The 12,143-nt window shown below is 37.0% G+C and overlaps 1 protein-coding gene across 1 annotated transcript in view; it reads left to right on the top strand.

The window, feature by feature from the left end:
- chb (CLIP-associating protein) overlaps positions 1-12,143 on the top strand; it is a 1,004,436-nt gene that overhangs the window by 121,281 nt on the left and 871,012 nt on the right. Inside the window, exon 5 of the mRNA XM_090388867.1 lies at positions 7,118-7,177. Within this exon, the coding sequence (XP_090244993.1) occupies positions 7,118-7,177 (60 nt within the window). The remainder of the gene's footprint in view (positions 1-7,117; positions 7,178-12,143) is intronic.

Below are 12,143 nucleotides of genomic sequence, written 5' to 3'. Positions count from 1 at the left end.
AGATAGTGAAGTTGACAGATATTGAGGTATTTGTTATTCAGGTAAACTAGTTTAAAATCACATGCATGTATAATATTGATAATTAATTTTTATTTTGTATATGTTAGACTAAGCATCACATTGTTGGGATTGTTATTTTGATTTATATATAGTGCATTAATATCTAAGGCCATATTGTGAAGACTATTATAAGTGTCTTCATGAGGTGAATTTGTATGTTTTGTGTGCTGAAATACCTGAAATAACTGGAGAACACCTCGCTCCTTCTGACTGAAATTGGTCAACTGAAGCCTCAGTTGATGAGGCTTTTAAGAATTCCTCTTGACTTCGACAGGATTTGAACCTAAACATCTCTGCTGTACTGACATGGAGGCAGTTATTGGGAGCTTTATCAATCTTTAATCACATGCACTTTCTTCATCAACTGTTAAAAGTTATGGTGAACTGCATGTGATTGTGATAGGCACAGATTTTGTATTATGATCATCTGCAATGGTATTGTGGTAATGATCCCCATCAGAGACTGTGAACACTTAAATACACTCGATAATATTAAAAACTGTATGAAGTAGCATATTATATGAATAGGCACACTGTAGCAAAATAGTCAATGGGCCAAAAAATTATTTGCCTATTAGAAACAACCTGTAACGTAATGTTTATTTGGTCCCTGAGGCTGTGACAGACCTACTCTAGTATAACTAGCTGGGCTTGCTTGGAATCAAAAATGCTGATGGAACTGATATTCAGGTAACACTTATGTCAAGTGGACTGAATTTTGTGAAGTCTAATTTTTTTTCCTCCCTGTGACAACCAAATCCTCTGCTTGCATCTTCACAATGGTGATACTTTCAGTAACCCTAGGTATAACCCCTGTGTGCAAGTCCCAAAATGCGGCATCTAGTATACTATAGGTACTAACTTAAGCAGGGGTCAAGGTGTGGCATCCACACCGCACAGAGGAATGCCATCCCTTCTTTGTTACTAGGTGGTAGATGACTCTCATCAACCAGTGCAATACCAGCACTATGCTTACTGCAGGCTTCAAGTGGTGAAACCTGCATTTAGTCTCCAGAGCAACCTATTCCCTCATTTTTCATCATGCAGTATGATTGATGTCTTTTGATGTTATGATGAGTATCATGGCGATCCAATCTTTCTTACATTTTTACGGTACAACTCTAAAATGGTGTTTGCAGGTTGGCTGCTAGATAGCCAACTGGATGAAACCGATTGGTTCCTCTCTAGGAGGCATCCAGATCAGCTAGTGATAATCTCACTGCCTCTACTATGCCGTATAGTGACTGGAGGGAGTCTGAGTAGATTGTATTCAGGAAGACATTGTTGAGGTCATGCTATGCCAAGGAGCTGGATATATTCTTGCTGTGTGTTGTATGCCATATCCAAAAATTTCATTATTTCATACAGCATGTCCACATTTTCTTATTACTAAATATATCATGAATAGTCAAACTAATAGAACAGACTTATCAGTGAAAATATCTAAACCTCACAAACGCTTTGTTCATTTTACAAATATACTTTATCTCATTTCTAATCTTAGTGATGTACATTCCCACTTAGTCTGCCAAGTCACACAAACTTTTTCTTACATAATCACAATTACAGTAGACTTTCAGAATAACTGTACCTTCGAGGATTCAAGGTGCCATTATTTCAATTTTTCCATTATCTAGAAAGTTTTATTTTTAATATACTTAATGAAGAAATAGAAAGATTAAGAATGCAATTTTTATTAATTATACATAAAAACATAAGCATGTTCATGATCCAATGTTATTGTTGCGTGTACACCAATGCTAAGAGTTTGGTAAATAAAATTGATGAATTTGAGGTGTTGGTCAAAACATCAAAGGCGGATATTGTTGGGATATCAGAGACATGGTTTCACACAGATATAAGGAATGCAGAAATGGAATTTGGGGAGTACAATGTGTACAGGAAGGGAGGAGGGGGTTATGCTTTTACTTCAGAAACACATAAAATCCAAGGAAATACAGCCAGTCAACATGGCTGGATAGTGCAGTGTCGAGTCAGTTTGGCGTGACATAAGCACTGGGAAATCAAAATTGAGAGTAGGAGTGTGTTATAGGCCAAATGACTGATGAGTATAATAAACAACTGTACAGGGAAATAGTGGGCCAGTAAATCAGTCTTATAATGGGGGATTTTAATTTCCCAGATATTGACTGGAATTTGTGGGTGGTAACTCACACATTAGCAAGGCTTTTGTGGATTTATTGGATGATTGTTTTCTACAGCAGCATGTTTGGGAGGCAACTAGAGGGATTAATACTCTTGATTAAGAATCTGCAGATAAAGGAACCACTAGGTGGCAGTGATCATAATGTGCTGAAGTGGGATTTACTCAAAGAAGTAACTACCATCAGGGGTAAAGGGAAGGGTTTTTGCTTTCGTAAAGGCGACTATGATGGTCTGAGACAGTATTTAAATTCTATACAGTGGGACCAACTGATGATGTTACCAACAGCAAACTCAAAATGGGAAGCATTCAAGGAACTAATCTTGGAAGCTACTAAGCTTTTCATACCAACTAAGAAATATTGTTCAAGGTTTAGGCCTAAATGGATGTCAGATGAACTAATGAGACATGTGGAAGAGAAGAAAAATACATGGAATACATATAAATTAATGGGTGACACAGAAGCCTGTGATAGATATAAGCTGGTCTGTAACCAAGTCACAAATGAGGTTGGGCAGGCAAAGACAGATTACAAGAAATGTTTGGCAAAGGATGCAAAGAAAAACAGCAAAGAGTTCTGAGGGGCAAACAATCTCTTGCCACAATTTTCCGAAGGATGAATCAGATTGGTCCACTGGATATCAATGGTTCAACTGTTGTTGATCCTGCTCAGGTAGCTAACAAATTAAATGAGTATTTTGCATCTATATTCACACATGAGGAGTTATTCAGGGAGTGGAATGCCAGAGGTGAATTAAACTCTGGCAGTGAGCTAGATGATTTTGTAATAACTGAGAGCAAAGTGGAGGAGAAAATGTTGAAGATAAACATAAGAAAGGCACGTGGGATGGATGGGATCTATCCAGTCATATAAAAGGAGGCAGCAAAGGAAGTAAGCAAACCCCTTGACACAATTATGAGAGCTTCCCTGGATTCAGGGTAGGTACCCATGAACTGGAGATTTGAAAATATGACCCCAATTCACAAAGGAGGATCTAAGGGCGACACAAGTAATCACAGCCAGTTATAGCTCAGACACAGCATGGTTTTGTTAAGGGGAGTCTTGTCTGACCAGTTTGATTGGATACTATGATGTGGTCACAAAGGAACTGGATGCAGGGAATAACTTTGATATCATATATTTGGATCTTAGAAAGGCTTTTGATACTGCTGCACAAATCGGAGCAGTGTGGCATTGGAGGCAAATTGCTGCTATGGATAAAGGGATGGTTAGGTGGGAGAAGACAGAGTGGTAATCAGTGGACTAATGTTATTAGTGGAATCTTTCAGGGTTCAGTGTTGGGTCCATTGATGTTTTCTGTATTTATTAATGATATTGATGATGGCTTAATGTCCAAGTTTGCAGACGATACAAAGTTTGGCAGGGTTGTTAATGACAGTACGCTGCTGCAACAGGATCTAGAAAAGTTGAGCAGATGGGCTGAGAAGTGGCAACTGAAGTTTAACGTTGACAAATGTAAAGTACTGTATATGGGAAGCAGTCACCCCAGAATAACGTATCAACTGTGTGGTACTACACTGACAGTGGCAGACAATGAAAAGAACCTGGAGGTAATTGTGCAGGCAGATATGAAGTTTTCTGAGCAGTGCAGACGGGCTGCAAGAATAGCTCATGGTATCTTGTCAATGATATACAGGAATTTTTCTAGCAACAGGAATAAGGAGGTGATTATCCCCTTGTATAAGGCAATGGTCAGGCCACACCTTGAGCACTGTATACAGGTCTGGAGGCTTCATTTTAGGAAGAATGTAGAGCTGCTGGAGCAAGTGCAGAGAAGGGCAACAAGATTAGTGAATGGAACAAAGGATTGCTCTTATGAAGAAAAGCTTAAGTTTTGCAAATTACAGTGTCTGGAGACTAGGCACCTGCGAGGTGATCTGATTGAGGTGTATAAAACCTTGAATGGTTTGAGCACGCTCAATGCTGATGGGATTCTTCCTCTTGCTCAGAATAATCACCTGAGATGGCATAAATTGAAATTGTGGAAAGACAGTTGTAGGATAGATGTACGGAAATTTTGGCTTCGGCCAGCGTATGGTTGATTGCTTCAACAAACTTCCATCTGTTGTAGAAGTTGATAGCTTATATAGATTCAAGGCAGAACTAGACAAACATTTGGATCGAGTGGATTGGTGAAATTAGATGTTTTTTTTTTTTTGTGGGCTGATGCTATATAAGCTTGCTTTCTTGCATCATGTGCCTTTCGTAATGCTAATGTTATATTCTGCCATTAATACACTCCTGCTTATGTCCTGTTCTATATTCTTTATTATCTGTAATTTAGTCTGTGCCGGTAGCACACTGATATCATGACCTCCTTCCCCACACTGGATGGAAAAGGCCCAGTTTCCAATTCCATTGATGATGCATGGAGCTTTCATGGGCTTTTTTCACTCTGTGGCAGAGTTAGTCAGTGTCAGGCATAGATAGCAAGGTTTTTGCGTTCACACAAAATAGGCAAATCAACTAGAGAAAACGCAATTTACAGACACAATACACCTGGATATATGAATTGACTTCTCGAGTGACCCTAATGTAATAGTTTGGATTCTACCAAGTTTGTCACTAAGCTTTAATGTTGTTCTTTTCTTTTCTGTATTTGGTTTATTAACTTTTGGAGCCATAGTGAGGGTTTTTTAATTTAAAATAAATGTAAAACAGTGGTATAATCTGTGATATCTGATTCACTTTCAAAACGGCGAACATAAACAAATACAGTAATCACGTGGCTTGCTGTTTTTTTTTTTTTTTTTGGCACTGCAAGACATCTGCGTTGTATGTAAACATCCAATCTCAATATGCCATTAGCTCAAATGTTCCGTTTTTTGGGGTGCCGTTATTTCGACAATCTACTGTATTGGTTGATTCAACCAGGTGGTAGATGACTTTCATCAACCGGTGAAATACCACCACTTTGCTTATTGGAGGCTTGAAGTGGCGAAACCCATGTTTAGTCTCTAGAGCAAAGTTTCCGGCATCCCCCCTCTCCCCATACTTCTCCTTCAACCCATGCACGGTACTAAGTACTATAGGTTTTGATACCTTTCGTGTTTGGGGTTCTCATAAAAAAAAAAAAAAAAAAAACCACTGCTCATCTCATTTGTTCTAATTATTATCTGTCCGATTCCTTTCGCTTCAAAGGTGGTATGGTGCATATGTCTTCACTGATGTTCCCTGTCAGAGACTAATTATTTTGGAGTCTCCCCATTTCGATCTTCTCTGGCTTAAAATCTCACTACCACATTCTGTCAAATTCATCTGTTGCCTCTGTTGTTTTCCCAACTGAACTAATCACTTGGAACTCTTTGACTTTGTTTCTTTCAAACTTGATTTTCTCCAGTCCAGCTTCCCTAACAGTGAGGTAATTTTCTGTGGTGATTTTGTTTACAGCTCTATCTTATCTGGCTATTGCTTTCTAGTCACACAGACCCTGCTTATTGAGATACTGAGGCCTTTGCAATTACAAATGACTTTGCTCAGATTATTCATTCACCTACCAGAATACCCAACAATCCTAACCACAGAGCCAACACTCTTGATCTTTTTCTCATGAACAACCAAAGTACACAGTTGTGGTGAGTGGTCCTCTAGGTACATTTGATCACAACTTGGTGATGGACCATTCTCCAGTGGGGCCTTCCTTTTGTGGCTGTTCTCAATCTTTTGTTGTTTGTTGTTACAAGAAAGCAAAGTGGAATGACCTTCGAAATTTATTTCCTTTTCTTTGGTGAGATTACTGTTTTGAAATCTTCTGATGTCAACGTTTGCTCAGATCGTGCCAAAAATTATTTTTTGTGGAGGTGAAATCCTTCACGACACACTATCTTAAAACCTCATAATTTATCTAAAACTTGATTTTCAAATAAATGTGCTATGGCTGTTCAGAATAAGAATGTTGCATATTGCAATTGACTTGCATCCAGATCTCCAGCTTCATTTTCTGCCTACATCAAAGCTTGCCTCAATTGTGAAGCAGTTATTAATCAATCCAAACTGGATTTTGAACAGGCAAAGAGTAGTCCACTCTGTCTCATAGACATTGTTTCTGCTGCATTCCTTTTCTATAGACACTTCCATGGGCTCTGTTTTTCTGAATTGCTTTATATAATTCCCCTCCTTCCAAACCACTCTGAACACATGCAGCAACTAGTCAGCATCCTTTTACTGTCCAGCTTTAAACTTGTAGAACCCAGGCCTTCTTCTTCCTCATGTATTCCTTCAACTTCTGGTTGAAGGAATACATGAGGTTGCATGTTTCCTGAAAATTACAATCTACAGAAATAAGTCTGTCAGTAAGTATCTTCTTTCAGTTTCTCAATGTTCAACTTATGAACGATACTTAGTACTATAGGTTCTAATACCTTTCATGTTTGGGGTTTTCTTAAAAAAATAATTTAAAAAATCTAGTTATAAAAACTGCACAAAATGGCATGTCATGATTTAACTTGTTCTTACTTAATGAATCTTGATCATGAAGAGTACTCATATGCTCAAGGATCCAGAGGTTACAGAATTTCAAGAGACATTTCCCAAATGTGACTCTGTATACTCAACTTGGTCAACATCGACCTGTGGTCTGTTAACAAGGCATATTGTGATGGCATCTTGGCCTATCTTTCTGCTTGTAAAGGACAGTTATGTAAGTGCTGGTCCTAGTTAGCAGATATCATTTCATGTTATGCACAACTTGTAGTCCTTTTTCGTTTTAATTACTATTACATTATTATTTTTTATTTATTTATTTTTTCTAATAAAAAAAATCACTACTGTATACAATTTATGTTAATAAAGAATCTTATTATTAAATTATTATTTTTATTGTTGTTGTTATTGTATCTGACTTAGTATTTATCTTGTTTTTGAATCTGCAGGTTCGAGAGAGTGCGACTAGACTCATCTTAAAACTCATGGACTTGGTGTCTTCCCCACAGGTAAGTTCTAGCAAATGTAAGCACATGCAACAAACTCTTAGTAGGTTTGATGGATTGTGACAGTCCCTTTTTACATGTTCATAGCAAATCTATTTCCAAATATTTTTCATTATTATTTCTACAGTGAAATTGGGCTTCACCTATTCTGATAGCCTCCACGGCTGCCACAATACATTGCTGTCTGCCATTCCTTTTGAGGGCTCTGTTCGATTCCCATCAAAGATTGGAGGAATTTCTCATGTCCTCTTCATTTGAGGCTGTAGTTAGTGTATCTCTGGCAGAGGCGGGTGGGCTTTCCCCTGCGAATTGTCCTGAATTTTTGAGCCCACACCACATGCAAATTGGCCCACGAGGACACATTTCTATAAACATAATACACTTACAGTTATGAGTGGACACTTGTGTGGGGATCCTAATACCAATATTTATTTTTACCTGTTCTAATGTTAAGATATCCCACTTCATAACTTTATTAGTTATATATATATATATATATATATATTTTTTTTTTTTTTGTATATTTCTATATATGCGAGAGGGTATCAAAAAGTTTGTACCTTTACCTAGAAATAATAGCCCTAAAAAGTTAACTTCACAGGAACTTTTCTATGTACTCTCCATGTATAGTAACGCATTTCTCCCATCTATGGATCAGTTGTTTGATGCCTAGATCATTGAAGTCGGCACTTTTTACCTGCAACTATGATTCCACCTCATTGATGATTTCTTGAGACAAATCAAAGTGGCGTCCATGCAATGGTTTCTTCATTTCTCGAAACAATAAGTTTGATGGTGCTAGGTCAGGAGAATAGGGTGCTGCAGTAGCACAAATCCAACAAGAACATTGCATTCGACATTGCTTCTGCAAAGGTGTCAGCAGTCTTGGAACCCATCGTGTGGAGACATGTGCAGATGGTCATGTAAATTGTTGTGGGCAGACCCTTAACTAATTCCCACTGCATTTACGATGAAATGAATTGTCACTCAGCACCTTTGCAACTGTCTCACTATCTGTGGATGTTGATGGCCTTCTCTTGACTTGTCAAAGACACTTGTGCCACTGCATTGGAACTCCCATTTCCTCTTTTTTTACAGTTTAATCGGATGGACAATTCTGCCCATACACAGCTTTCATTTCTCATCAATTTCCTGAGCCTTATTGTCCTGCAAATGCTACTTGATCACTGCTTGATACTCCACTTTGTCAACCATAGTGTCCTTCCTCAGATTCCAGGCTCCACCTCTGGTGTATGATCACCTACGAGAATGAAATTTCACATGTTAGTTATTGAATGTGTAGACAACTTCTATTAAAAACGGCATCTTTCTACTGATGTTTTATCTAGGTCAGGGTATGAACTTTTGATACCCTGTGTGCGTGTGTGCGTGCGCGTACGCGCGCGCACATGCACACACGAGGATGTTGCCTGGAAAGGAGATTGCACAAAGTAATTTCAACCTTCAATTATTTTTAGTAATTATTTACTACTTATATTTTTTATTATCTATCATTTCTCTGCCTCTGTCGGGTCAGCCATGATATATATGTTAGCATTACGATTAACCTGGCTTCCGAACATTAACAATAAACTAAAAACCTGGTATCTTTTTACCATGTGTTACGTATATTTCATGTTAGAAACAGAGGCCTTACTTTTTGCTGCATTTTGATTGATTTTGCCGGCTGGCCCTTGTTAGCGACGTTGAAATCATCTGAAGTACAGCACTAAGTACTTATAATATAATATTTTTGACTTTTTGTGTTGCAGATTCGAATTGTGTTATTTTATGACTGCCTTTCCATGTTATCTAACCCATGGGTTGATTACAATACCTGCTGTTCTCTGTCCTCACTAAAAACATAACCTCCTATATTTTATTTATCTTTTATTTATTTATAGTCATTGGGTGTCTTCTGCTCTACATAGTAGTAACCTAGGTCTGTATTCCTCTTATTACAACTCCTGTACCTATTACTTCTATTCTATATATATATTATGAAAACTGTCAAAAATATGTATATATTTTTCAGTTTTCATAGTGTAACCATTTAATAATTTATAGTGTAATTTCCAATAGAGAATTTTCATAGATTCATTTTTGCCAATTTATTAATGGTATATTTACTGTAAAAATGATATTGCATTCATAATCCTTTTTTTTTTTTTAAACATAATTATTTGCATACGGTTATTTTCATATCCCTACTTTTAAAAGAACAATATGGCACTAATCAACAATTTTTACTGGTATTTTTATATCACTAATTATATTGTCAGTTTTAACCAAACTTTGAACTGATTTTAGTTGTGCCTGCTGCCACTAGGTGGCGGCTACGGGAACTCGGAACCAATTTAATTGTGGTAGCCACCATCCCTGACACTTTGGACATTTGTCACCCATAATCCTTTGTGCAGATGACATAAGGCATGGCAAGATCTGGTTTGTAATGTTGGGAATACTGATCCCTGGGGACTTCTGTTTAAGCTAACCAGGAATAAACTAAATTTAAATAATGCAATAAGTACAGTTACTTCTGATAATGGAAAAACTACTAATTGGTTAACAATAACTACAATAACTGATAAATTATTTTTGATGGATGACCATAATGAGGATTCTGAGTATCAGAGGAAGGTTAGAGAAGAGAATTTTGGTATATTGGTAATAATGATGTTGAATTGTTTAATTATACTGAACTTAGATCAGTTTGCTCTAAATTTAATGTTAATATAACTCCAGGAATTGATAAGCTTGAGAATAGCTGTATTATTAAAATTGTAGATATGTTTCCTGATCTTATATTAAACATGTTTAATAAATATTTTATTTCTGGGACTGTACCTGGGTTCTGGAAGATGGCTTTACTAAAATTAATAAGGAAACCTGGCAAACCAGTTACTGATCCAAGAGGCTACTGGCCTATTTCATTGTTATCAAATCTTGGAAAAGTATTGGAAAGATTGATATTAATGAGATTGGAGGCTTTATTTTCGGCCAGGAATTTAGATTTTCCACATCAATTTGGTTTTAAAAGAAAAAGCTCGACAGAGGATGCAATACACAATCTTGTTAATTCTAGTATAAACTCTAATTGCAAATATGTATTGGTCCTCTTCATTGATTTTGAGGGGACCTTTGAGACTTTTTGGCATGAGAGTGTGTTGGCTTCTTTGAGAACACTACAGTGCCCGGATTTATTATACAGAATAATTAGAGATTATTTGAATGGGAGGAGAATTATTGTTAAGGCACCACATTCTAAATTTGAATGAGATATTAACAGGGGTTGCCCACAGGGATCAGTGTTAGGTCCAGTCTTCTGGAATCTGGTACTTAATATGTGGCTGCATGATGATACATTTGATTGTCATAAAACTGCGTATGCAGATGATTTAGTGTTATGCATGCAAGGAAAATCAAGGAGGGATATCGAGGGTAAAATTAAGATGGTTGTGGATAGTCTTGCCAATTGGGCTACAGATAATAAACTTAGTATGTCTTCTACTAAGACGGTTATGATGTTGACTAAAGGGAAACTTGATTACAGTAGGCCTCCTCGTGTACTTATTAATAATAAGCAGATACCTTTGGTCTGTAAGGTCAAGTACCTTGGTTTAATTATAGATGATAATATGTCGTTTGTGGCACATCTTGAATATCTGAGTGGCAAGGCTAAAAAATTTACTGCCTCTATTGTAAGGGTTACTAGAAAGGACTGGGGACTCAGTAAAAGGGTCCTAGGGTTATATTATAAGGTTGTATTCTTACCTATAGTACCATACGCTGCTTCTTTCTGGTTTAAGAGAATTAATGTAATTAAATTTAGGAATAAGATTAACTCAATTCAGAGATCCATGTTTCTAACAATATTAAGAGTATGTAAAACCATCTCTACACATGCAATCCAGGTAATTGCTGGCACCCTTCCGCTAGATCTATATATAGCGTTTAGGGTTCAGCTATTTCTTGAGAAAGAGAATTCAGATTTCATTTTTGGGTGTTACTAATGACATTTTAGTAGATAGGAAAATTGAGGAAAAAAATATATGGTTAAAGTTAAATTAAATACCGCAGAACCATTGGAGCACAAAGTAATACTGGATATGTTACTAGGCTGTTTATTCCAAAAGTAAGTTTTAATACAGGTAAGAAGACTAAGTGGTTTTACCCAACCATGGAAGTGTCTTATTTGCTGGCGGGAGACATGGCTCATTAAAATCTAAGCTATGTGATCTAGGTCTGGAAACAGATCCCTTATGCTCCTGTACGTTCAACGAGACTTGGGCTCATGTTTTGTATGATTGCCCAATTTATGAAGAATTTAGAAGTAAGTTAAGAGCTAGCTTGCCTACATTGAATAGGGGAACTGAAACAGAATGGTTGATTGATGAAAAACATTTTAAGCTATTACAGGAATTTTGTAGGAGCGTATTCCTTAAAAGGAAGCAGTTCTCTATTTTGATTAGTGTAGATTAGGCTTTTAGTACAACTGCATGACTGTACTTTTTTTTTTGTTTGTTTGTTTGTTTTGCTGGCATCAGTTAAATATTACTGATGTGGGATTGCACTTTGGGAGTATTCTTTCTTTGGCGAGCGTGTAAAGGGAATCTTTTATTATTAGTTTTGCTTTGTTTGCTAGTATCAGTAGAATTTACTGAAGCAGGGATTATTCCCTGCGGGCTGGTCAAAGAGAAGTGGGGGGGAATAAATTTTTCTTTATATTTTTTAAATTTATTATTATTATTATTATTTTATTTTTTTTTCTCCTAGGTTTGGGCAGCCTAGAAGTGGGAGATGCTGGCACCCATCAGACTTGCACAACTGCTGGTGGGTGCGGGATTTTTGTGTGCATATGTGTGTGTATGTATATATATATACACACAAAAAAAAAAAATTACACACACACACACACACACACACACACACACACACACACACACGTGTGTGTGTGTGTGTGTGTGTG

The sequence above is a fragment of the Mastigoproctus giganteus genome, chromosome 14 (assembly GCF_048544385.1).
Source record: "Mastigoproctus giganteus isolate SK-2022 chromosome 14, ASM4854438v1, whole genome shotgun sequence".
NCBI classification, from domain to species: Eukaryota; Metazoa; Arthropoda; class Arachnida; order Uropygi; family Thelyphonidae; genus Mastigoproctus; species Mastigoproctus giganteus.
The sequence above is the reverse complement of the archived record's forward strand: the minus strand, read 5'-3'. Positions and strand labels throughout refer to the sequence as shown.